The following is a 26,369-nucleotide window of genomic DNA, read 5'->3' as shown; positions in this document are numbered from 1 at the left end:
TCTCGACCTAACCGTTTTCCAAAAAAGCCTCCGATTTCGCATCGTCTGCTCCCCGCCGATCATACGCGCAGGCTCCATTAAAATGGCCGCCCCGTTTATTTCGCTTTCGCGCCTTTCGTTGTGGTGGTACTCGTGGCGACGATGATGGAGGTCCGGGCCGCCGCCGATCGATACGAAACGCCAAGCGGCCATGGTGACTTTCATGGCGGCTTGCGTCGTGCGTCTTGCTCGTCCTTCTGTTGTTGTTGTTGGCGCTTCGGGACGCCTCCTCGGCACTCGGGACTCGTGAACGTCTTCCCCGAGGTATCGCGCACCAGGTCTTCGCGCTGAGTATCGATGACCACAAATCGCGGTTATACAACACTTGTGAATTGTGTGCGGACTCCGGGTGACCGGGGCGTGGTAGATTCGCGGAGTGAGGACAGGAAAGCAGGCTTTTTGTGCGACCGGAGAATAAAGAAACGAGACTTGGATGCCGACCGGGACTTGAGCGACCGACTTCTGCCAACGAGACGACGAAAGAGACCAAAGGTGCGTACGCAACTCGCGATTTTCACTGGGCCTGCTCCACGCCGCCCTCGGTCATGAGCCTTGCGGATTCTCGACTTTTGCGATTTGCCCTGCGCATTTTCGCTAAGAGCACGTTGTGTCCGTTCAAGGTTTGTCATCTTTTCCCTCTCCTAGGTGAATTTCTCGGAAGGAGAGAAGATGGACGTGCGGGATGAGTTTTCCCAGGAGGAGGCTTAGAGGGTGCTTTTCGGGCATCGACGGGGACCTCCGGGCAGCTCTAGGTTTACTTCGGGGCCCCTTTAAAAGGATAGAGATTGAGAACCTTCCCCTGGAAATGGGAGGTGTATTTTATCTCTTCTAGTTCAGACTTCAGTTGATTATGGCGGTCGGCTTTTTAAATCGGATTTATTTCGTTTTGCTTTGATTTTTTGTGTGTATTAGCATTTAACTCTGTTTGTTGTATAAAGTAAGAGAGAGAGAGAGAGATAATTTAGAAGGGGGTAAAAAAGGCTTCGATTACTTCTCCTCATTCCCCCTTCTGGTGGTTTCCCCTTTCCATCCCTCCCCCATTTTGCCCCACCCAGCAGTTAACTTTAGCGCTTGCATCTTCAACTTGGTAATACCGGTAATAACCCGTAATACCGGCAGAGTTGAGAATTACCACGTGCGTTTTGACAATATAAGAATATTTTTTGTTTTTTTTCCGCTTCTGTAGCGAAAAATAAAGTATGTCGTTCTCTATTAGGAGATGATACTAAATGTTGTGGTATGATTTGTTCTTATTTTTAAATGTCTTTCTAAACTCTATTAGATCAAGAATAAAAAGAAATAATTTTTTTGAAAATTCATCAGTTTAGTTTAATATCATTGTTATGGGTTGAAAATTTATCTATTTTGGTAAAAATTGCATCTTTTTTGTTAAAATCATCAATCTATTTCAAAATTAATATATTTTGGTTGATTTAGTTGAAAATGGAACTATTTTTTTATTCATTTTTTTGTTGTTTAATTCTTAATCGTTTTTATTTTTTCAAAAACCTTTTTTGTTGAAAATTGAACTATTTTCTGAAAAATCGTTTTTGTTTCAGTTAAAAATTAATTTTGTAACTAAAAATTAAACTGTTCCATTTTTGGTAGAAAAATTATCTTTTTTTTTTTAGTTAAAAAGTCATGTATTTTGTTCAAGAGTAACTTCTTTGGTGAAAAATGTGAATTTAATAAAAAAAAAATTTATTGATCGAAATAAAAAAATTACTGCAAATATAATTATAAATTTTTTTAATTAATCTCTTTTACTCAAAAATTCATGTCCTTTCTTGAAAATTTATCCTTTTTAGTTAAAAATTTATATATGCTGTACAAAATTCGTTATTTTGTTTGTTTAAAAAACTAATATTCATCTTTTTTTTCGAAAATTCGACTATTTGGTTCAAAATTAATTTTTTACTGGGTTCTCATCATTATGGTTGAAAATTCATTTCTTGGTTTAAAATTTTTTATATTTTCTAAGAAGTTTTTTTCGAGAATTAATTTTTTAACTGAAGATTTAACCACTGCATGTTTGGTTAAACATTCATCTTTTTTAGTTGACAATTATTGAATTTTATTGAAAATTCATCCTTTTTTATAGAAAATTTCCAAATGAAAATTTAACAATTCCATTTTTGATTGAAAATTAATTTATTATTATTTTTTATTGTAATTAAAAATTCGGCGTTTTCGTTTAAAATTTGTCTTTTTTTGTTAAAAGTTAAACTACTTATTAAAATGTTTTCACATTCAGATATTTAATTAATAATCCATTTCTGATTAAAAATTATACTGTTTGGTTGGAAATTCTTTTTTTTATGTAAATGTGTATAATTTAGAAAGATGTAATTTTAAATGTTTTTTTTTTTATAATTTAGAAAATTTTTGAAATTACAGAACTTTTAGTTGTAAAACTTAAAGCTGGCATAAAGTGTTATAGTAAATTTTCATAATTAAAACTTTTCAATTTTAAAGATTTAAAATTCAAAGTTCTACGACCTTAAAGAGTTACAATTCAAAATTCTTCAATTTTCAAGACTTATATTTTAAAGGTATGTATTTTTGAATATTTTTTAGTAGTTCAGCTTTGAAGATATACAATTCAAAATTAAGTTGGAATGTTTATAGTTAAAAATTTCAATAATTTTTAATGATTTTTTTGCAATCTTTTATATACAAAACTCATAATTTCGGAAATTTAATAAGTTTGGAATTTTCAAAAATTGTACGCTTTCAAATTTAAATGGTATAAGTTTCAAAGTAAATATGAAATTGTAATTTATAATATCAAACATTCGAACAAAACATTTTAGTTTAAAATTATTTAATATTGTTAGATTTCAAATCTCCTTGGCCTGCATTTTCCTATTTAAAATTTAAATTATCGATATTCTATATTTGTGCTCGACAGTGCATAAAATGGATCGATTAATAAATTACTCCAGTCTTAGTTTTGTCACCCAACGACTCAAAAATTAACAAAAGTAAAGCATTCTTATTTTGAACGTTTCCGCATTGTAAATATTATTTATATTTTAATCAATTTAAATGAAAGCCCCTTCAACAAATTAATTTTAGAAAATTTCAGCTTTATATTTAAAAATTTTAATTAAATTTTCATTTCGTATTACAGTATTGAATATTAAAATAAATAGTATGCACAAATATGAAATATTATTAAATAGATTCTGTCTGAATTTAGACAAGGTTCAGTGTCCTCTAGTCACATCTGTCTTAGTCAGCTGACCGTGTAGTAGAACGTTAAAAATGGGACGTGGGGCTGAGGGGGAAATTATTGGGGTGCGGGACAGATGTAGGGATTCGACGTTATGACTCAACCGAAACAGGAATGCTTTTGCCAGAATTTTAATTAGGAAGCATCCCCCAAGAAGGTTTTTCTATTTTCAACGCACATGCAGGATGCCGTCTTTCCCCTGCGTTTCTCCCCTTTTTTTAACTTTTCTTTTTCGCCTATTCTCGAAAAACATCCCCCCATTTTCCTCTTTTCTGTTTGACTAAAGGATATTTGGAAATGCAATAGTTCGTTTTACATCTCAAAATGAATTTAACTTCTATTTATAAAAGTATTCAGTAAAAAAAAGTCATTTGTTCAGTTTTTAATGTTTAGAATTTAAAATGGCTTATTTTAAATCATTGAAAATGATTGCGTGGGTTTATGTTTTTAACCAGGAATCTTTGAACTGTTTAATGTATGAAAAAAATTTTGCAATTTAACTGCAACGTTTAAACAATTTTATCTCTGTAAATCGTTGAAAGTTATTATTTTATAAAGTTAATGACAAAATTAACGACTGTTGCTTATTAATTAGGAGACTAAACCATACGATTTTCCAATTTGAGTTTTGAGTTTTTTTGAGTAATTATTTAGAATAAATCAGGCATTCAGAATCTTCAAAACTAAATATTTTTGACTTTGAAAATAGTCCAAGAACAGCATTTAAACTTAGTTTTAAAAAATCAATGTTATGGACATAAATTAAAAATGTTGCAATTTCGTATTTTATTGGGGGATAAGGAATAATGAAAATTATTTATTAAAAATATAATCAAATATTTTTTGTAACAAAATATTTTTTTTAATGTTTAAAGCTTAAACAATTATCGTTTGAATTTAAAATAACAGTAATTTAAACAAATATATTTTTGGATTAACATTTTTTTAAATTATTATTTTCAATTCAAATAATAATTGTAGACATCTTAAACATTAAAAAATATTATGTTTTACAACAATATTTTCGTTCTTGATTAGATAAATAATTTTAAATTGAAAACTTTTTGAATTTGGAATCATTTTGAAAATTTGCAAATGTCCAGAAATGTTAAATAACATTAATTCGAAAGCTGATGAAAATTAAATTCATTCAAAATTTAAAAGCATAAAAATAGAATTCTATTGTAAATTTTAACAAATTTAGATTTTTATTGCATAAAAAATTCTTGGAAAGTCAAATACATATTGCAGTAAAAGTATTTTTCATAAATATAATTTTTCGGTACAGCAGTATTAAAAAATAAAATAAAATTTTACCTTACATTACGTTCCTCCAAATTAAACTACATATTCCAAAAAAATCAAATCGTTAAAATTGAAAACTCTTCAATAATAAATTTAAAAAATTGAAGTATTCCAAGAAAAAGTTCAAAATTAGATACCTTTCAAATATAAATATTGGAAATTGAAACTTCTCAAGGTCGTAGAACTTTGAATCTTAACTTTTTAAAATTGAAAAGTTTTTAATTATAAAAATTTACTAATTAAGATTATGCCAGTTTTGCATCTAAAAAATTATTCGATTGCAAACTAAAATATCCTATCGCTGGTTGTGAAGGCCTTTTAAACTCACAAAATTATTTTTTTAAATTTAACTTTTTTAATTTGAATAATTTCATACTAAACTATTTAGGATTTAAATAGAACTTATTTTTTCGTTGAATCTACGAATATAAATTAAATATTTTCGAAATTATCTTTCATAAATTACGATGTTCTGTCTCTCATCATAGAAGATTGTTTAGTTTTAATTGAGAATTAGAATATAAGATTAGAAAATTTCAAAAATAACTTGAAATTTTTGCAAATTTTAGGTTGTGTTAGTTTTTTTGAAACTGGAAAGTGACATTTTTCCACAAAAATCGTTGTAAAATTGAAGAAAAAATTTAGAATCTTTTAACAATTATGAATTAAGTTGGTGTTTTTAGTTGGAAATTGTTATCTTTTTATGGTATGAAACCATTTAGTTTTTAATGCGTAATTTCAAAATTTTGTACTTTTAACCATTTTCAAACATTTTAATTAAAAAAGTCTAATTTTTACATATTTATCAATATTTAACTGTTAATTAAAATAAGCAATTATAAACCAAATATTAAAAAATAATTATTTTAAAGATTAATTGTTACAATTTTAATTGTTTTCTTTTAAAAAAAGTATTATTTGTAATTGAAAGTGTTGAATTTTGAACACCTGAACAATTACTTATTTGAAATTATTTAAATAAAAATAATTTAACTTCTAACTTAAAAAATATTTAGTAAAAAAATTTATTGTTCCGTTTTTAATGTTTATAACTTAAAATTGCTTTACACAATATACTTTTGAACATTTACAAATATACTAATTTATTCTTCAATTTATATAATTGAAAATGATAGCAAAGATTACAATTGATAAATTTCAAGAATAATATTTCTGGATTAAGAAATGGGCAAATATTTGAACAATACTCATTTGTTGAAACAATTTTTTTCCTGTCAATCATAAAAAACTTATTTTCTCTAGTTAATGGCGAAAATGAGCAAATGTGGCAATTATCTCATAAATTTTCATTGGTTTAAACAATTCCTTTCACCTATAAATCTCTAAATGTTTCTATTTTATGGAATCAATGACGCAGTTAATGAATGATAAGAGTGGTATTGCGGGCGATAGACAGTTTACACTTATTTATTAATTTTCATTTGTTTAAAGAATATCTTTCACTGGTAAATCTTGAAAAATTACTATTTTATGGAATTAATGATGCAGTTAATGAATGTTAAGATTGATATTTATTGTGCTGTATTTTCTTATTTCAGAACTTATACCCTCATTTTTTTTAAAGTAATAATTTTTCAAGCTAGAATTTTCTGCGTCTTTTCTATGAAAAGAAGCAAGTTATATTTGTTTAAATAATTTCAAACTGTGTTTCCCAAGAAACCTCACTCTTAAAATTCATTATCTGTGACATAAATTTCAGAAAATATTAATTGTTCGCGATTTATAGGGTTACAAACTTGTTTACACAAATTAAAATGGTTTTTAAAAATTAGCAAATATCTTAAACAAAACATCGTTTTCATTTATCCCGAAAATAATAACTTCACGATTTACAGATTAAAAATAATTGTTCATCCAATTGAAAGTTATTTTTAAAGTTCTTGTAAACTTGTGACCTCTCGAATATAAATAATTAATTCAGAAGAAAAATATCTTCAATAATTTACAAATTTACAGAAGTTGGAGGGTGAAGGGGGTCGATAACCAAAAATTTGAAAGCCGAATTTTTGGTCCTAAGTTATGAAGCGTTTAAATATAACATTTTAAGCTTCAATTTTAGAAGCTTAAACTTCAAAACAATTCCACTTTAAGCGCTTAAATTTGTAGTTTAGTTTGTATTGATTCAAATTAAAAATGGTGAACGTTAAGAATTATTAATGACCGTCCAAAATTTATGCGAAACAGGAAATGATCGGCAATTTGGAACGACTGAAAAATCCCGAATTGGAAAATTTCCGAACAGTTTTATTACATTACTTAATAATAAAGAAAGAAAATTGCCGAATTATAAAATATTCGAACTAGAAAATTCCCAAATTCAAGCAATTAAAACATTGTTAATTATAAGGATTATTTATTTAAGAAAAATATAAGAAAATAAGAAATTCAACTAGAGTTTAAATTTTAAAAGCTAAAGTCTTGTTTCTGAGGTCAGATTCGGATTCAGCGCAGCAAAAACCTTCGGGTATAGTAGGTCTGGTCTCTGATTCTGAGAATTGTTGGCCTGTGTTATCTAATCTTTTAGTTAATATTATTTCTTAAATTAAAATTGTAATTAAAAGCGTTTTAAACTACTTATAATAAACTCGGGAAATCTGAAAATCTTGAGGTACCTGGAATTGTCCGAGGAATATTTTCCAGGATTTGAGTAGACAACCTGACAAATTAAATGTTTTAAAAATTGGTAATTATAAGAAATTACGATGGTCTATCTGTCCACATTGAAGATTCTTTAGGATTATTTCAAGCTAACTGAAACAGAAGAAAGTACTTTTTCTCTGAAAAAATGCTGGTAGAAAAGATTAATCGCAATATTTTTATACAGTTTTGTTAACATGTTTACATTAGACAACTTCAAATCAGGAGTGTGCGAAAATTAAACATTTTTTCTTAAAAATGTTTCAAATCGAACAAGAAGTTTTTCTACCTCACATGAAACTGTTCCATTTGGTTGCAAATTCAACTATTGCATTAAAATTCATGTATTTTCTTGAAAAATTGTGTTTTTTTTTATAGAAAATTAATTTTTTGTTTGAAAATTAACCTTAATGTTTAAGGATAAATCTTTTTGGTTAAAAATTCCAGTGTTTCAGTTAAATATTCATAATTTTCGTTGAAAAATCATACACTGTTCCAGTTGAAGATTCATAATTTTATTTGAAAATTCATTTACATATTTTGTAATTTCTTGCTCTGTTGTGTTAAAGGCTGTTTAGAATGAACGCGTCATGATTTAAAATAAATGTTTGCGTTATGCGACAAATATAAATATGTTAACTTTTCTTTTACCAGGAAAATTGAAAAACTTGACCGGGCATTTGAAATCGTCCGCCGAATTGTTGTCACCCTGTTAATAAAATGTATAGTTTCCTATCAAACCAAAGACGTATTTGATAAATATTTATAGCCATTAAGGTATATAGATATTTTAAAAAGAAAAAAAATCCCCCTTTTTTCGAAGTAAAATGCCTCTATTTTCCCTGCGACAGAACTACTAAACCACTGTGACGAATCTCTGGAGTAATTTAATGAAGCATTGCACTTTTGTTTTAGGTGAAAGTGATGTAAGTGAAGAAACGAGACACTGAAGCTCGCTTCACCTTCAACTAATTCGGCTAGTGATTAAAGAGAAGGTGACAATAACAACAATCACAAAATAAGAGGGAAAAACAGGTAGCTGTTAATTGATTAAAGTAAAAGGCAAAGATGACGTCCATGCAGAACATAGATTCAGACCGACAAGATCGGATCTCCGATGATGATGATGACGAGCCAACCAGCGGCTCCGAGGGCTACGAAGAGGGCGACCTCTTATCAGCGGCCATGGATGATGACGTAACGGCCCAACTCGCCGCTGCAGGTTGGCAAATCAAACACGCTAATGGTGATTTCCATTTTTTTGCTTTTCATCTTTTGAGTTACTTGCGTTCTAATCATTCTCATTTTACGACCGAGAGAAAGTCCATTGAAGGCTGTAAGATCGACACATCGAGTTATCGCTTCAAGCATCGGTGACACCTTTCACTCTGTTTAAACAATCCTCCAGGGTGGCCCCATTGCATTTTTTTAATCAGGGTGGCTGCAAACCTTCATTTTTCCACTTTAATTTCTTTTGAAATTACCCTTTATTCTTTTCGATTCCAGGCTATGATGGATTTCAATCATTTGAAGGGATTTTTAAGATTTTAAGGTATTTTTTTGTTTACAACAGATTTCAAAAGGTTACAAAATAATTCAAAGCTTTTATTAGGTATTTTCACTTCACTTGAAGTTCCTAACAATTTAAAACTATTTTTCTAATACACTTACCTGTATAGTAAAATTAGTTTTTGCGAAGTAATTAGCAAAATAGAGCTATTGAAATAATATGAAATAATATTTCAAAGGTGGCAGACAAGATTTCAAATATTTCATAAATATCTTAAATATTTTTCGAAATATTTTTTAACTTTTTAAAGATTTCAAGGCATTTCAAAGAATTTAAACGGTTTTAAAAGGTTTTAGAAAATTTCAAAGAATTCATAAGGATTTCAAAAGATTTCAAGAATTTTAAAAGTTTTAAAAAGCGTATTCAGGGTGGCTGCTGGACCGGGAAATGACAGTGAATTTATTCCTTGGCCGTGAATTTTACGAATTTTCAGAAGAACAATTTGTCCAAGTTTGATTTTAACAGTTTCGTAAATAATTAAAGTATAAAAAACTGAACAGTAATTGATTTGAAAAAATGATTCTAAATCCGTTCAAAATTTGAGAATTTCCCGATTGTAACTGTTTGAATTCGAAAGCCTTAATACGATATAATATCATTTATTCCGATAATTTTATTTTTAAAGAACAATTTTAATGATTCATCAATAAAATATTTTTAATTAAAAGTTTTAGGTCTTCCTTTATATTATTTTTTATATTAAATTGACTAAAAAAATTGATTAATATATTATTTTTGTTAGTTTTCTTAGCCATTAAAAATTTCACTGTTCATTTAAGACGAGTAAGTTGAACACTAATATATGTAACAGTAAACAATTTGAAACTGAATTGTTTTACATAGAAAGCTTTCAATCTGTAGAATTTCGAAGAGATTTTCAACTTTTAGCGTTACAATTTGAATCGTTCTGTTAAAAAAATGTTTCATTTGTAAGTGAAATTGTTAAATTTTTATGTATAAATAGCAATTGAACACATATTATTAACCGATTTTTTCCTAAAACTCCTTAACATCTTCCAGGTTCTGTTTCGATCATTATGGAAATCTCTTAAAATCTTTTTAAATTTTCTGTTACAATAATTTTTCAAAATCTGCAAAAATCTGAATTTTGTTTTAAATTCTACAAATATGAAATGAAAATAATTTAACTTTTATCATTTAAAAAATTGTTAAATTAAAAAAAAATTGATTTTTTTAATTTGTCTAACTTAAAAATAACTAAAAAATTATATAATTTTGAAAAATTTTAAGTTCATTGCTCGATTCTTTAATTTAGAGTATTGAAAATGTTAACGTAGATTTATATTTTTGGAATTTAATCTGAATCTTTGAACTCTATAATTTATAAAAGTTCTAAATTTTGCAGTTAATCTGCATTTCATTAAAAAATTTGCAATTATAAAGTGTTAGTACCTTCCATTTCATACGTGTAAATTTAATTTGTTTTTTATTGTTTATTGTTTATTGCTTTAAATGCAAAAAGTCGATTTTTTAAAATTTCATTGACCGTGAAAAATGTTTGGGAACTTGGAAAAAGCCGTGAAATGACCGGGAATTTTTTTCTTCGATTAAAACGGCCACCCTGGTATTCAAAAGGTTTCAATAAATTTATATTTCACAAACCAAAATTAAAGAACGATTTCACAATTTTTCAAATATTTCGCAAGATTTAAAATATTTTAATGTTTTCAAATGAATACAAAATATTTCATAACAATTTCATAAAGATTTCAAATTCAAAGATTCTAAAAAGGCTACAGTACACCGGATTTTAAAACATTTGGAAGATTTTACATATTCGAGCATTTCACAAATATTTCAAAAAATTCCTAAGGATTTCAGAAGATTTGAAGAACTATTTCGAATTATTTCACAAAGGTTTCAAAGATTTTACCAATTTTTTAACAAAAATTTAAAAAGATTAAAAAAGCAATTTAAAGAATTGCAACGATTTCAAGTGAATACAAAATATTTTAGAAAGATTTCACAAATGTTTCATCCAACTTTCATAGAGATTTCAAAAGAATACAAGAATTTCCAACATTTAAAAAAAAGGGCTAAAATACCAAATTCTTTTTCAATCTTTAAAATTCAAAAAAAAATTTTATTCAATTCTTGTGAATTCCCTTAAATGTTTCTATGCTCATTTTAAATTTACTGAATTCAATGAAGATGTTTATATTGTTTCACTTCATTTGGATTTTTATATTTTTTGTTGAAAATTAATTTCTGTTTGTTTGAAATCTAATCTTTTTAACTGATAATTTATTAATTCCATTTTTGGTTCAAAATTAAAAGATTTTAGTGCAAAATTCATATATTTTGTTAAAAATTCGCCTTTTTTTGGAAGAAAATTATTCTTGTTAAAAAATTAGTTTTTTTCATTGAAAATTAAACTATAATTGGTTTAAGCTTGAACTATTTTTTAAAACATTTTTTTGTTTTTTGAAGATTTACCTCTTGTTGAAAATTGAACTATTTTGCGAAGAATTCAGCTTCTTTAGTTTAATTCAACAATTTTGTGATCTAAAAGAATTTTTTTTAATATCTACTGTTATATTTTTCATAGAGAATTCATATTTTTTATTTGAAAATTAATTTGGTTGAAAATGCGTTTATTTTTTGATTGAATAATAATCCTAATAATTATCTAATCTTTTGGTTAATATTAATATTATTTTTTAAATTAAAATTGTAATTTTAAGCGTTCTAAACGAATTATAATAAACTCGGGAAATCTGAAAATCTTGAGGTACCTGGAATTGTTCGAGGAATTTTTTCCAGGAAATGTAAAATTTCCAAAAAATTGAAAAAAATAATTTTAAACGATTGCATTTCACAATCCTGATTTAAAATTTTTATTTCTATGAAACTTAAAATTTCTTTGTAATACTTGTATAGGTTTTTAAATCAATGAAATCCTCGGAAAGTATATAAAATCTCTTAGAATCTTTTTAAATATATTGTAATCTTTTTAATCTTTTAAAATATCCTAAAATATTTCAAATCTTTTGAAATCCCATTAAATCACCTTAAAATATTAAAACCCATTTGAATTACTTGGAATTTTAAAAAATAACCTCTTTTCATCTCTTTAGTTTATTGAAATATATTAAAAGTACCCTGAGATATTTCAAACCCTGTAAAATCTTATAAAATACCTTGCAATTTTTTAATTTCTTGCATTTTTTTGGTATATAAAACAATTTCTCTAAAATCCTTAAATTTATTTGGAATCTTTCAAACAGTTCTAAAATCTTTGGAAATACCTTGAAATATTTTGAAGTCTTTGAAATCCTAAGAAATTCCTGAATTCTTGTAGTAAATGAAATTTTGGATATTCATTAAAATATTGTTAAATTCTTAGAAATTACTTTAAAAAATTGTAAATCTCATGAAAACGCTTTGGAATCTTTTTAAATACCCTAAAATATTTCGAATTCTTTGAAATCTCTTTATAATTCCTTAGATGTTTTAAAAATACTATGAATTCGTTTGAAATCTCTTAAATTATTTAAATCTATTGAAAATTCTCCGGAATATTTTTAAATACCCGAAAAAATTTTAATCCTTTAAAATTTTATGAAATCCCTTGAAACGTTTTAAAGCTTTTGAAAATTCCTTGGATTTTTTTCTGTTATTGTTTGTTTTTTTTCAAAATCCCTGCCTTTTCTGACCAACAAAATTCCTTGACTTTCCCCGAATTTCCAGGTTTTCTCTGACCTGTGGTCACCCTGAATTTAAAGTGCTTTCAATTTTTCATGATATTTTGTATGCATTTATTGAAAGAAGCACTTGCTATATGAACCTTTTTTCTATGATTTTAAGAATCTGTGAAATCTTCTGTCATCTTTATTAATTTCAAATATTTCCAAAATGGTAAATTATAATTTATCATTGGCTAGTAAAATCTATTTTCAGAGATATTGAATTATGAATTGAATGTTAATTTTTTCCAGTGGATCAACGAATCCTTTTTTTTATAAATTTAAACTGAAAAGATACCATAAATATAATAAACAAATAAAATATTTTATAAAGCAAGTCATAATTTTAAGAATTACAATTTCTATTATAGTTATTTTAAAAAAAATAGAAATTATCTGAATAGCTGTGAGTATCCTTTTTTTTAATCAATTGTCTATTACTGCCTTCGAATTAGAATTTATTCGATATTTTAAACTGGAAAATTTCACCAGAACAAGGTTTCAAACCCGTGAATTTTTTCTTGAGAGTGGCCACTCTGATTTTTCCTTTTCTTTATAAAAAAAATCAAAATTTTAATTTCCTACTAATTATTCATTATTTTTATGACAATTATATAATTCAGTTTTCCTCCGTTCCTCTTTTTATTTCAAATAATAAAAAAAGAACGAATTTAATTCACATTAATGAATTAAAATAATCAATTTTAAACTGAAAGGTAAATTATAAATGATTCAGAATTATTTATTTTATTTTGCAAATGGATGAAGTTTCGAAAAATTTATTTTGTTAGTTATAGATGCACTTTTACCGTGATAATATTTATATTTATTTTGTACATTTCACGAATTTCCTATTCTTTAACGCAAATTTCTCTCTTTTTAATCCTTTGTTTGCTTCACTCTTTAAACTAAAAAAAAACGAACTGACTTTTGTTGTTTGATACTTTATTCTTTTTAATATTTTTTTTTATTTTCCTAACTTCTTTCTCGAGGTTCAAAAATGGGATTCAGAGCGATTTTCATTGTTATTACTTACCTGGGACAAAAGAAAGAAAGTTTGATTAAGTTGTATTTAGAATTTGAATTCGAGAAAAAAAATTGAAAGTTTTTAAAACAAATTAAACCTGAGAATTGATAGGCTGTTAGAATTGATGAGGTTTCGAATTTTCTGTCTTTTGGGCGCTTTAAAATTCTAAAATTAAAAATGGTTTCTTTTAAATTCCGGCACTTCTAAATTCTTTCAAAATTGGGAACTTTCGACTTGAGTTTGATCCATTATTTACAAAATGCTCTGAAACCTGAAAAATAAAATGGGTTAAATCAATGAAAAATGCATGCAAAATTAACTTGCAATAATCTGGTATTTCTTTCACCGAGAAAATTAATTTGCAAAAATGATTTCCTTAGTAGAACGTGCGTAGCTCATGTTTTGATAATTAAATTATTTCATTCTCGTTTTAAGCTTCGTTTTCTGTATTTCATTAAAAATCAGATATAACGTTAATTAGAAATTAAGATATAATCTAAAGAAAATTACAAGAAACATAATTTCTAACCAAACTATCTTATGTACAAATTTCACATGAGATAATAACCAAGTTAAACCCTCTCTCTATCAATTATTTTTGTTTTCTACCTAAAAAAAAGAGGAAATCACCCTTTATATTTCTGTTTGTTTGGACTTAAACTTAATCCTATATTATAATTAGTTGTTTTATTTACTGTGTTTTGGATTCATAATTTGTTTGTATATACTTATATTTAAAACAAAAAAAAGTGTCTCGACGCTTGATATCTGCTTGAAAAGAAATTGAATCTAATAATAACTCGATTCTTTCATAGAAAATAATGTTGGTAGATGAATATTAGTTAACAGAAATGTTCAAATATATTAGATATGTACTTGTAAAATTTTAGTAAGAATCTAAAAGTAACTTTTTTTTCTTCTATTTATATCACTAATTTGCATTTTTTTGTTTTTAAAGAATAATTAGAAGGTAAATAAAACGAATAATTTACTTTTAGATTCTCCGCACGCTATTTGCATTTTTACTGTTGCTTGCGTATTTGAATCAAACATGAAAGGAAGAAAAATCTTCTTTTTTTCTTCACTTTACCAATGCAAAGTTAATTTGATTCTTTCGAGATTCTTTTTATTTCAAGGTTTCTGGGACAAGAAATTGTAACTTTGTTTTTTTGTCCATCCTTTTAGAATTTTTTTTTTTTTTTTTTTTTTTTGAAAACGTTTGAAATTTGCATTGGTAGAAAGTGACTTCTTTTTCATTGTTTCCACTCCCAATTTTGGGAATGAGGCTTTTTAATAAACCCTGCACGCAGGACCCGTTGGAGTTGCTGCTGCCGCGGCAATTGTTTCCGCAAAGAAAAGGAAACGACCACACAGTTTCGAGACGAATCCCAGCATTCGGAAGAGACAACAAAACAGACTACTGAGGAAACTCAGAGTAAGTGATTAAAATTTTGAAGAAGAAAAAATGACGCTAAAGACACTATTCTCTCACAATTGTCCGCTTATTGCCACTATTCTTTTTTTACTTTTTCGTCTTCAAAAATATGTTTTGAAAACAGCTTAATTTTGAACCAAATACTTAAATTTTCAAACAACTGCTTTTTTTTTATTAAAAATAATTTATTTTCTACTAAAAAAAATACGAATGGTCAACCAAATACCATATATTTTCAACAAAATTCATTAATTTTGACAAAACAGTTGAATTTTTAACCTGGAAATACTATTTCTCACAAAAAAATGTTTTGATTTAAAATTTAAAAAAGTTGAAAAAAATACAAGTTTTTGATCAAATTCAATTTTGAACTAATTTTAAACCGATAGTTAAATTTTAACTAAAACGAAAATGAGTTTTCTTCAAGATTATTGAATCTTCAAGCCAAGGTGATGAATTCCCTACAAACTAGTTACATTTTCTATCTGGAAATGCAAATTTTTAAGAAAAAATTTGATAGTTGATATTTAAATGAAAAAATAGTTCAAATTTAAATAAAAAACAGTTGGATATAACCAAAAGTGACGAATTTTCAACAAAACAGTTTAATACCTAACTCAAACAGAGTAATTTTCAATCATACATTTTCTTTTTTAATGAAATTAATTTCTTTTCTACCAAAACAGACGAATTTTCTACCAAAACAATTTTTCAACTAAATATTTTGAACAAAGGATATGATGTTATTCAAAATTTTATTTGATTAATTTTCAATAAAAAATGGTAAAGTAAATTTTTATTAATAATTCATATTCGATAAAAAAAAAGAATTTTCTACAAAACTGTTTAATTTTGTCCTAAATAGTTTAATTTTTTTTACCAAATCGTGGAATTTTTAAGCCAAAAAGATGGATTTTCTATCAAGCATTTGAATGTTCAATATGGGAATATGAATTTTCAAGGTTAAATTTAATTTACAACCAATCAGTTAAATTTTCAACAAAATACATGTACATATTTTACCAGATAGTTAAATTTTAGAGCCAAAAAAGAATTTTCTTTGTGAGAAAAAAAAAGTTAAATTTTCAGCAAAAAAGTTCATTGATAACCAAAGAAACTTAATTTCCAATCAAAATGTTGCTTTTTTAACAAAAAAGATGAAATTTCTACAGCAAGAGATGAATTTTCAAATCAAAAAGATGAGTGTTCAACAAAACAGATCAATTTTCAACAAAACAAAATTTGTTAGTCAAGTAAGAGAAAAAAATGTCCATCAAATTGTTGAATTTCCAACAAAACTGATGAATTTTTAACCAATAAATATAAATGAGAAAAAAATGGTTGAATTTTCAGCACAATAATTCAATTTCGAACCAAATATTAAAGCTGGTAACGAAAAAATATTCAATAAATAAATAGGCATTTTGATTATTTACAGACAAAATAATAACATTTTTAATTTTCTACGAAAAAAAAGGATTCTCGACAAAATACATAAATTTCCAACTAAATAGTTTGAACATTGGAACATTGTTCGTCCAAATTTTATTAAAGAGAAATAATTTTCAATTAAAAAAAAAAAGAATTTTCTACAAAAACTGTTTAATTTTGTAACAATTGTAGTTGAATTTCAAGCAAAATAATAAAATTTACAGTTAAAAAATTAATTTTAACCAAAAAAAAGTAGTCACTTTTTTCGTAGAGAATCAACTGTTTTTAATTAAAAAGTGAAGTCTTTGTTTTTGGCTTATAATTCACTTTTTTGGAATGGAAAAATTAATTAATTTGATCGCAGTTTTCTTTTTAGAAGAACCTTTTTGAAAGAAACTCTTTTGTTAAAAATTGTTTTTGTTATAGATTTATTATTTTAGTTAAAAATTCATCTTTTGGTTGCAAAATACGCTATTTTCTCAAAAATTCTTTTTTCCTTTGGCTGAAGATTATTTTTTTTTTTACAGAAAATGTAACTAGGCCAGTTAAATATTCCATTATATGATTAAAAAACTTATCTCTTTGTCTGAAAATTGATTTTTGAAATTAAGAACTGAACTATTCGGTTTTTAGTTTAAAATTCATCTTTTTCCTTGAAAATTTATTTATTCTAGTTAAAGATTCATAATTTTAGTTGAAAATTCAGCTTTTTATTGAAAAATAAAACTACTTGAATGAATTAAACTCTTTTTTTTTAAACATCTATCTTTTTTAATTAAAATTCCTGTATTTCAGTTGAAAATCTTCATGCTTTTAGTGAAAATTTTGAATTATGAAATTTTTTAGTTGAACATTGAAATACTTCATTGAAAATTTATTTGGTTGAATAGTTATCATTTTAGTAGAAAAAATGCGTTTGTTTAAAACTCAACTGTTCCAGTTAAAGGTTGAACATTTGAGTTAAAAATTCATTAATTTCTTTGTAAATTAGTTGTTTTTTGTTTAAAAATTATTTTTTTCTGACAAAAATGTAACTAATGCAATTTAATATTCTATTATTTTACTCGAAAACTCATCTGTTTGGTTGAACACTAAATTTTAAGTGTATATTTAACTATTCCATTTTATGTTCAAAAATTTTTTTTTTCTCCAAAATTCGTAAAAATCGTATTTTTTATAGAAAATTAGTATTCTTGTTTGAAAATTCATTTTTTTTTTGTTGAAAATAAAACTGCTTGGTTGAAAGATAAGTTTTTAAAAAAATATTTATATTTTTTTATTTAAAATTAATCTATTTTAGTTGAAGATTCATCATTTTAATTTAAAATTCTCAGTTTTGTTGAAAACTAATATTTTTTAGTTCAAAATTCAACTATTTAGTTGATTTTGTTAAAAACTCGTCATTTCTTGGCAAAAATTTGAATAATAATCTTATTTAGTTGAAATTTCAAATATTTCGTTGGAAATTTATTTTATTGAAAAATCACCTTTTTTGTAAGAGACAAATTTTGAAACTGAAAATTTAATTATTTCATTTTTTTTTTTTTTTTGAAGACTAAACTTTCTAAATTCAAACTTCAAATATTTGGGTGATTTTGTTGCCCAATCTTTTTTTTTTTCGTGGAAAATTAATCTTTTGTGTTGTATGTTCAACAATTTGGTTAAAAATTGATCTATTGCGTTGCAATATTATATTGAAAGTTTTGAAATTTAAAGTGAATTTAATATAATAAAAAAATTAATTTTACTAATTAATAATTTTATTAATTATTTTGTTTTTTGTATATTATTTTTATTTTATATTAATTTTTAAGAATATCTTTTAACATAATTTGCCAAAGCATTATAAATTGAAAATATTGATTGAACCTCTAGAAACTGAAAAAAAAACAACAATATTATTCATAATAATCTTGCGAAACTGTATGCCTATCCCGAGTATATTGTTTAAAAAAATGCTATCCAAAATTATATTTAAAAAAAAACTTGAGACACCTGGGGGGGATAAAAAAAAACCCTGAAAATTGTCAGAAAGTTTTTTTTCCCCCAGGATTTGTGTGGACGTCCTGTATAATTAATAATAATAAAACAATGAAAAAAAACTGTCAAAAATGTTTGCAGCAAACAATAGACGAGTTTGCGACACGAGTAGGTCAGCAAGCCATTGTTTTGGTAGCAACGCCCGGCAAACCAAACAGTAGTTACAAAGTCTTTGGTGCAAAACCATTGGAGGACGTGGTGAAGAATCTTCGAAATGCGATAATGGAGGAATTGGAGAATGCTTTGGCGCAACAAGCACCACCTCCCGTTCAAGATGACCCGTCGCTTTATGAACTGCCACCTCTGATAATCGACGGGATTCCCACGCCCGTTGAAAAAATGACACAGGCCCAACTCAGGGCGTTCATTCCTCTAATGCTGAAGTATTCCACTGGCAGAGGCAAACCTGGCTGGGGCAGAGAGAGCACGCGACCGCCCTGGTGGCCAAAGGAATTGCCCTGGGCGAATGTACGGATGGACGCGCGTTCCGAGGACGAGAAACAAAAGGTTGGTTTTATTTTTATGAATTTCTTCTTCTTTTCTTTCTTTTTTTTTTTATCCATTTTTTACATTTTTATTTCCACTTTACAATGAAAATAATCAGGGTGTGTCTACCCTACATGGGAAACCTGGAAAACCTGGAATTGTCCGGGCATTTTTTCGATTTCCGTTTTTCTTTCTTTTTTCTTCAAAAGTTTTCTATATTTAGTTTCAATTTGAAAATATAGAATAATTTCTCATTAAAGCTTCATAATTAGAAGATTTTTATTTAAACTTCTTAAATTTTTTATCCCTGTTTTCAAGAAACTTCTCACATTTCTAATTTTTTTTCGCTTCAATGGGAACCGAAATAATAGATCACGATAAGAAAATCCAATTATTTTTGATTGAAAAGTGTATTATTATATTTTTATTTCTAAATTTATCTCAATTAGTTAAAAATTAGAATATTTGGTTAAATAAAAAATAAATAACTTTGTTTGAAACTTCAACCGTTATGTAAAGAATTCGCCTTTTTCGAGTTTCAATTTTATTCGCAATAAAACTTTTGAAATTAAAATTAAAAACTAGATAAAAATGTACCAATTTAATTGAGTACATTTAAATATTGAATTGTTTCTCATTAAAGCTTCATAATCACAACATTTGTATTTAAACTTCTTAAATTTTTTTATCCCTGTTTTCGAGAAACTTCCTCTTTTTCTATTTTTTTTTTTTTGCTTTACATTAAGAACCGAAATAATAGAACACAATAAGAAAATTCAGCTATTTTTGGTTTAAAAGTGTATTATTATTATATTTTTATTTCTAAATTTATCTCAATTAGTTAAAAAATTAGAATATTTGGTTAAATAAAAAATAAATAACTTTGTTTGAAACTTCAACTGTTTTGTAAAGAATTCGCCTTTTTCGAATTTCATTTTTATTCGCAATGAAACGTTTGAAATTGAAATGAAAAACTAGGCAAAATCGTGCCAATTTAATTGAGTTAATATTGTGGCCGCTTGATCGTGAAATCGGATTTTTTTGAGACCGGGAAATGACTGAATATATTTTTTGACCGCGAATTAAAAAAAAATCGAGAGAAAAAATCTGTCCAACTTTGATTTGAACCGTTTTTTAAATAATTAGTTAATTTGTTATCTTTTTCAAGTATAGTATCATTCAGTTTAGAATTTTTATTTTATAAACTGTAAATATAAAAAAGTGACTTACTTTTAAAATGAATATGTACTTTAAGTATTAAAAAGTGAACAGTAATTGATTTGAAAAAACGATTATAAATCCGTTGAAAATTTAAGAATTTTTCAGATTCATTAAAAAAATGTAAACGCCCGATTGAAGCTTCTATTTTTAACTTTTAAATAGCTTCATAATTATATATTCGTAATTAAAGGTTTTTATTAAGTTCAAAATATTTTTTCAGTCTAAAATATGAAATTGTTAGCCCATTCAACTTGAAATTTTTTAATTAAGAAAAAGAACAATTGTTCAATAATTAGCTGAACTGTTTGACATAGAAAGCCTTGAATCGTTAAAATTTCGAAGGGCTTGTAAACCTTGAAGGGTACAATTTTAATTGTTCTATTTAAAAACTGTTTATTTTGTAAGTTAAATTGTTGTTTAAAAAATTATAATTTGTACAAAAAAATCGAACCTATTTTAAATAATTTAAAAAAAGTATATGTTCTGACAAAATCCGGCTAATCGTACCGAAATTTCAAACGTAAAATTTAGAAGCTTTTTAAGAATTGTGAAAGGCTTCTGAAGATAAAAAAAATATTCTCTTGTGGTGCCTAGGGTAAATGGAAATAATTTTTCATTTTGAATTAATATTTGAAGAGAATATTTAAAAAGATTTCCAAAATTGTCAAAAAAGAATCTGGAGTATTTTAAAAGCCCTTTTTTTTAATGTGCAAAATTTTTCGAAAATTAATCGAATTTTTGCCACAATTTTTAGAAAATGCTGCACATTTTTAAAAATTTCTTTAATATCTTCCCGATTTTTTTTTTGACAATTTTGGAAATTTTTTTTAATCTTTTAAAATATTCTAATATAATAATTTTTCAACATGAAAAATAATTTTCAATTTTCCTAAGAATTTTAAGAAAATGTTTTGACTCTTTTGAAACTATTCAGAATCCTTAAAATGGTTCTAAATTTTTGGTTTGAAATTTTCAAAAATCTACATTTTTTAAATTTATGATGTAACTATTTGCAACGAAATTTTGGTACGAATAGCCGAATTTTGTCTATACACACACTTGGTCTAAATTATTTGCAATATTTTCAAATTTTTGATTAATTTTGAATTTTCTCCAAACTTAAAATGATTTAAAATATTATTATTTTTAAATAATAAGCAATATTTCCGAAAAATTGTGATAAAAATTCAGTTAAATTAAAAAGTTATTTGGAAGTTATAAAAAAATTAAAAAATCGTTTTAAATTTGAAAAAGTTTGAAATGGCTTCTAAATTTCTTAACATCACTGAGCATTTGAATAGAACATTTTTGAATTAAAACTCTTTTAAACTTGAAATTTAAATGATTTAAAATTCAAGATTTTCACTTCGAGTGCTTTATTTTGTGGTTTATTTTTTACAACTTCAAATGGAAAACTGCTTAGCTTTATTTATTTGTTTTGTTTTGTTGAAAATTTGTTTTTCTTTGGCTGAAAATTAATTTTTTTTACTGAAAATTTAACTATTCAATATTTGAATGAAAAATTATCTTTTTTAGTTAAATAATTTGAATTTTGTGATAGAAATTAATCTTCTGGGTTGACAATTAATCTTTTTGTTAAAAATTGTTCATGATTCTAGTTTAAGACTCATAATTTTAGTTGAAAATTCATATCTGTCGTAAAACATTAATATTGAACTCTTACATTTTTGGCTGATAATTTCTCATTTTAATTGAAAGTTCATATTTTTGTTTAAAAAAAAAACTATTCTATTTCAATATTGATCGTTTCATTTGAAAATTCATATTTTTTGTTTAAAATTGAACCATTTCATTTTTAGTTGAAACTTGACCTTTTTTAGTTTAAAATTCATCTATTTGGTTGAAAATTTGTCCTTTTCGTTGAAAATTAAATTAATTTTTAAAATAAATATGATTCAAGAAATTATTAAATATTTTTTTATTATTATTAGTTAAAAATTAAAATAAATTTAATTTTCAACCGTTCAATATTCGATCTTTAATTTTTTCAATTTTTAACTGCTAAAAAATCAATAAAAAAGCGAATTATGTATTAAAAACAAGTGTGAAAAATGTTATGTTTACATCATTTTAAATGAGAATTCAATCTACATTTGAATCCAAACATATATTTTTTTAAATTCCGTTTTTTCGGAAACGGGTTGCCATTAGTCAAAAATTTTCTGGCAAATAATTGCGAAGTGAAGAAAATTAAACATTTAGCAGTTAATTTTTTGAAGTTGAATGTTCGACTGTTGAAAATGTTATAATTGAATTGAATTTTCAACAGTTAAAAATTCGATTTTCAATTTTCTTTAATTTTTAAATGTTGGAAACTCAATTCTAAATTTTCTTAAATTATTAACTATTGAAAATTAAAACTAAAAGCGAATTATGTATTAAAATAAAGCGTGAAAAATGTTATGTTTACATAATTTGACATTAAAATGCCCTTGAAAAATAGTGTTTTGGCAAATTAATAATAATCCAATGGACTAATTTAGGGAATTTATGAGTTTGAGTATTGAAAAATTAAACGTTAATCGATTTTCAAGAAAAATCCGAACATGTTAGAAATTATACAATTGACAGATTTTAAGATTCAAAATCGAACTGTTTCATTTCGAAAGCCTTTCTAAACGCCTGATTGAAACTTTATCAACTTTCTTCAAAATTGAAATCATTTAATTTGAAAATTCTATTAAAATACTAAATCTATCTAAAATATTCAATTTTTAACTTATTCAATTGAAAAATGTTAATTAAGAAAAGAAGTAATTTTTTAAAATTTTATAAGTATTTTACTTTTTATATTAAAAACTAAATAATTTGATACTTGAGTTTGAAATAGAAATTCTTAATTCTTTAAAATTTTTATTCTGAAAAATTAATTTTAAAAGAATATTTAAAAAGATTTTCAAAGTTATAAAAACAGCATCTACACGAATATAAGAGAAATTTTTTAATTTTGAAGGAATTTCTTTTAAATATTTGAAAATTTGAAATGTGCAAAAATTATACAAAATTTGAAACAAAATTTAGGTGTTTGAATCAAATATTTGAAAATATTGAAGGTTTTCAAAATAATACAACATTTTTCGTATGATACCTAGGAAAATTTTTAATTATTTGATAAAAAGACGAATTTTCTATAAACCAGTTTAATTTCAACCAATTAATAAAATTTTATATCATGAAAGATGAATTCTGAACAGCATTTTAATAGTTGATATTTCAGAAAAAAATATTTTAATTTGAAATTTAAAAAATATAAAAAACTAGAAAGAAAAAAGACCAAATTGTTTAATTTACAAGCTAAATGACGAATTTTCTACAAAAAAAAGTTTAATTTTCGGCCCGAAAGTACAAATTTTCAACTAACAAGTTAATTTTCAAACGAATAATTGAACTTTCTACAAAAGTGGTTCAGTTTGCAACCAAAAAGAATTACTTTAAACCAAATAATTAAATTTTCGACTAAATAATACAAATTTCAACCAACTTTTACTGAGTAGTATTTGAATTTTTGAATAAAAAATATAGATTCCCAACAAATAATGTAATAGTTTAGATTTTACCCAAAAAATAACTTTATTTTAAATAAAAAAAACAGTTGAATTCAGTTAGAAGGTTCGACTTTTCAATAAAATATTTACATTTTGGACCAAAGAGATGAATTTTCAACAAAAACGATGAATTTCCCAGCCAAATAGATGACTTTTTAACCAAATTGTTAATTTTTCAACAAAATAATTAAATTTTCAACCGTAAAAGATGAATTCTCAACAACAATATAGAAGCTGATATTTCAGCCATATAATAATTTAATTTTAAATAAAAAATCGATAAATTCATTCCAAAAAAATGGAATTTCAAGCGAAAAATGACGACTCTTCAACAAAATAGTTATATTTTCAACTAAAGGGTTGATTTTTAAGGAAATTGTTGATTTTTCAATAGAATAATAAATTTGTTAACGATGAAATATAAAATCTCTACCAAATTGTTGAAATTTGAAGCCAAAAAGAAGAATTTTCTACAGAACAGTTGAATGTTCAATCCGAAAATATAAATTATGAACAAAAAAGTTAATTTTTAACTCAATAGTAGAAGTTTTAACCAAAAAGGATGACCTCTTTTTACAAGATGATTGAATGCTCAACAAAATAATTAATTTTTCAACCGAATTATACTATTGTCAAACAAAAAGGATGAATTCTCAAGTAAAAATAGTTTGATTTTCTTCTTGGTTTCTATTAATTCAGCAGGGTGGCCGCTGGACCGGGAAACCGGGAAATGGCAGTGAATTTTTTCTTCTTGTTTTTTTTTTGACCGGGAATTTTACAAATTTGTAGAAGAAAAATCTGTTGTTTTATGTTTTTCAATTATGCTATTATTTAGCTTACAATGCGTAATTCCAAATTTTTTACTTTAAAAAATTTTATTTCTAAGCTTACATTTTTAATTTAAAGAATTTGTAAATTCTTTCTTAGACTTGAACAAATAAAAAATAAAAGCCTTTGCTGTTGAAAATTTTGGATAAAAAACATTTTTATTTAATAAATAAATCAATTTTTTTAACTTTATCTGTATTTTAAGTAATAAAAAGTGAACAAAAACGATTTGACAAAACGATTTTAAACCAGTTCAAAATTTAAGAATTTTCAGATTTTAACGTGAAAAGTTAAACGGTTTCAATTTGGAAGTCTTAGTCATTAAACAAATGTGAACGTGTGACTGAAAGCTTATAAACTATTTTCAACTTAAAAATAACTTCATAATAATATATTCTTAATTAAAGGATTTTCTAAAAAAATTTAAAATATTGTTTCAGTATAAAATATTCAATTTTTAACCCATTCAATTTGAAATTTTTTATTTAAAAAATATCAATTATTTAATTTTTAGCAATATTTTAATTTTTATCTAAGACAAGTAAATTGAAACCAAATATTTAAAAGTAAAGAAACTTTAACTGAATTTTTTGACATAGAAAACCTGGAATCGTTAAAATTTCAAAAAGCCTTTAAACTTTGAACGTTACAGTTTTAATTATTGTATTTAAAAAATGCCTAATTTGTAAGTGAAATTTCTAAATTTTGAAGTAGAATTTACAAATGATCTAGAATCTATTTTGAAATATTTGTTTATATCTTTGAAAACTTTTTAAATATTCTCTTAAAATAATTTTTCAGAATGAAAAGTTATTTTTAATTTTCCTAGGAATCTTAAGAAAATGTTTTTATTCTGTTGAAGCCTTTCAAAATTTTTAAAAAGAATCTAATTTTTTTCGTTAAAATCTGCGAAAATCTACATTTGTTTTATATTAGGCTATCATTTCAAGTTTTACATTAAGTTTGAATCTTTTTAAAACTTCTATATATCTCTTAAAATTAATCAAATTTCGCCTGCAAATAATAAATGTTCATTTTTTATTTATACATCCAAATTGTAAAGAAATTTTCTAAAATTTGCAGGATTTTCTGAAAATTTTAGAACAAATTGAATTCATTTTGACAAATATTTAGAATGTCTAAAAAAATTTCCAAAATAATTTTGAATTTAAATTACCAATTTAAAACAACTTCTAGACTTCTCATGTATTTGGTTGAAAATTTGTCCTTTTCGTTGAAAATTAAATTAATTTTTAAAATAAATATGATTCAAGAAATTATTAAATATTTTTTTAGTATTATTAGTTGAAAATTAAAATAAATTTAATTTTCAACCGTTCAATATTCGATCTTTAATTTTTTCAATTTTTAACTGCTAAAAAATCAATAAAAAAGCGAATTATGTATTAAAAACAAGTGTGAAAAATGTTATGTTTACATCATTTTAAATGAGAGTTCAATATACATTTCAATCCAAACCTATATTTTTTTAAATTCCGTTTTTTCGGAAACGGGTTGCCATTAGTAAAAAATTTTCTGGCAAATAATTGCGAAGTGAAGAAAATTAAACATTTAGCAGTTAATAAATAATAAATGTTCATTTTTTATTTATACATCCAAATTGTAAAGAAATTTTCTAAAATTTGCAGGATTTTCTGAAAATTTTAGAAAAAATTGAATTCATTTTGACAAATATTTAGAATGTCTAAAAAAATTTCCAAATAATTTTAAATTTAGATTACCAATTTAAAACAACTTCTAGATTTCTCAAGATTTTGAGATTAAATTTTGAAGCTTTCCAAGGATGTTTAAACTATTTAA

The 26,369-nt window shown here is 25.1% G+C and overlaps 1 protein-coding gene across 4 annotated transcripts in view; it reads left to right on the top strand.

Moving 5' to 3' along the window:
- The window catches only part of LOC117172298 (DNA-binding protein Ewg), a 45,549-nt gene that overhangs the window by 166 nt on the left and 19,014 nt on the right, over positions 1–26,369 (top strand). For 2 of the 4 annotated variants that reach the window (XM_033360064.1, XM_033360061.1), the window contains exons 2-4: positions 8,153–8,483; positions 14,852–14,976; positions 18,529–18,954. In XM_033360064.1, the coding sequence (XP_033215955.1) occupies positions 8,306–8,483; positions 14,852–14,976; positions 18,529–18,954 (729 nt within the window). In that variant the 5' untranslated portion in view covers positions 8,153–8,305. Of the gene's footprint in view, positions 1–357; positions 532–8,152; positions 8,484–14,851; positions 14,977–18,528; positions 18,955–26,369 lie in introns of those variants that run through there. The other 2 variants (XM_033360062.1, XM_033360063.1) reach the window with 2 other exon arrangements.

This window comes from Belonocnema kinseyi, chromosome 5, assembly GCF_010883055.1.
Source record: "Belonocnema kinseyi isolate 2016_QV_RU_SX_M_011 chromosome 5, B_treatae_v1, whole genome shotgun sequence".
Taxonomy (NCBI): Eukaryota; Metazoa; Arthropoda; class Insecta; order Hymenoptera; family Cynipidae; genus Belonocnema; species Belonocnema kinseyi.
This window is presented reverse-complemented; position numbering and strand designations above follow the sequence as displayed.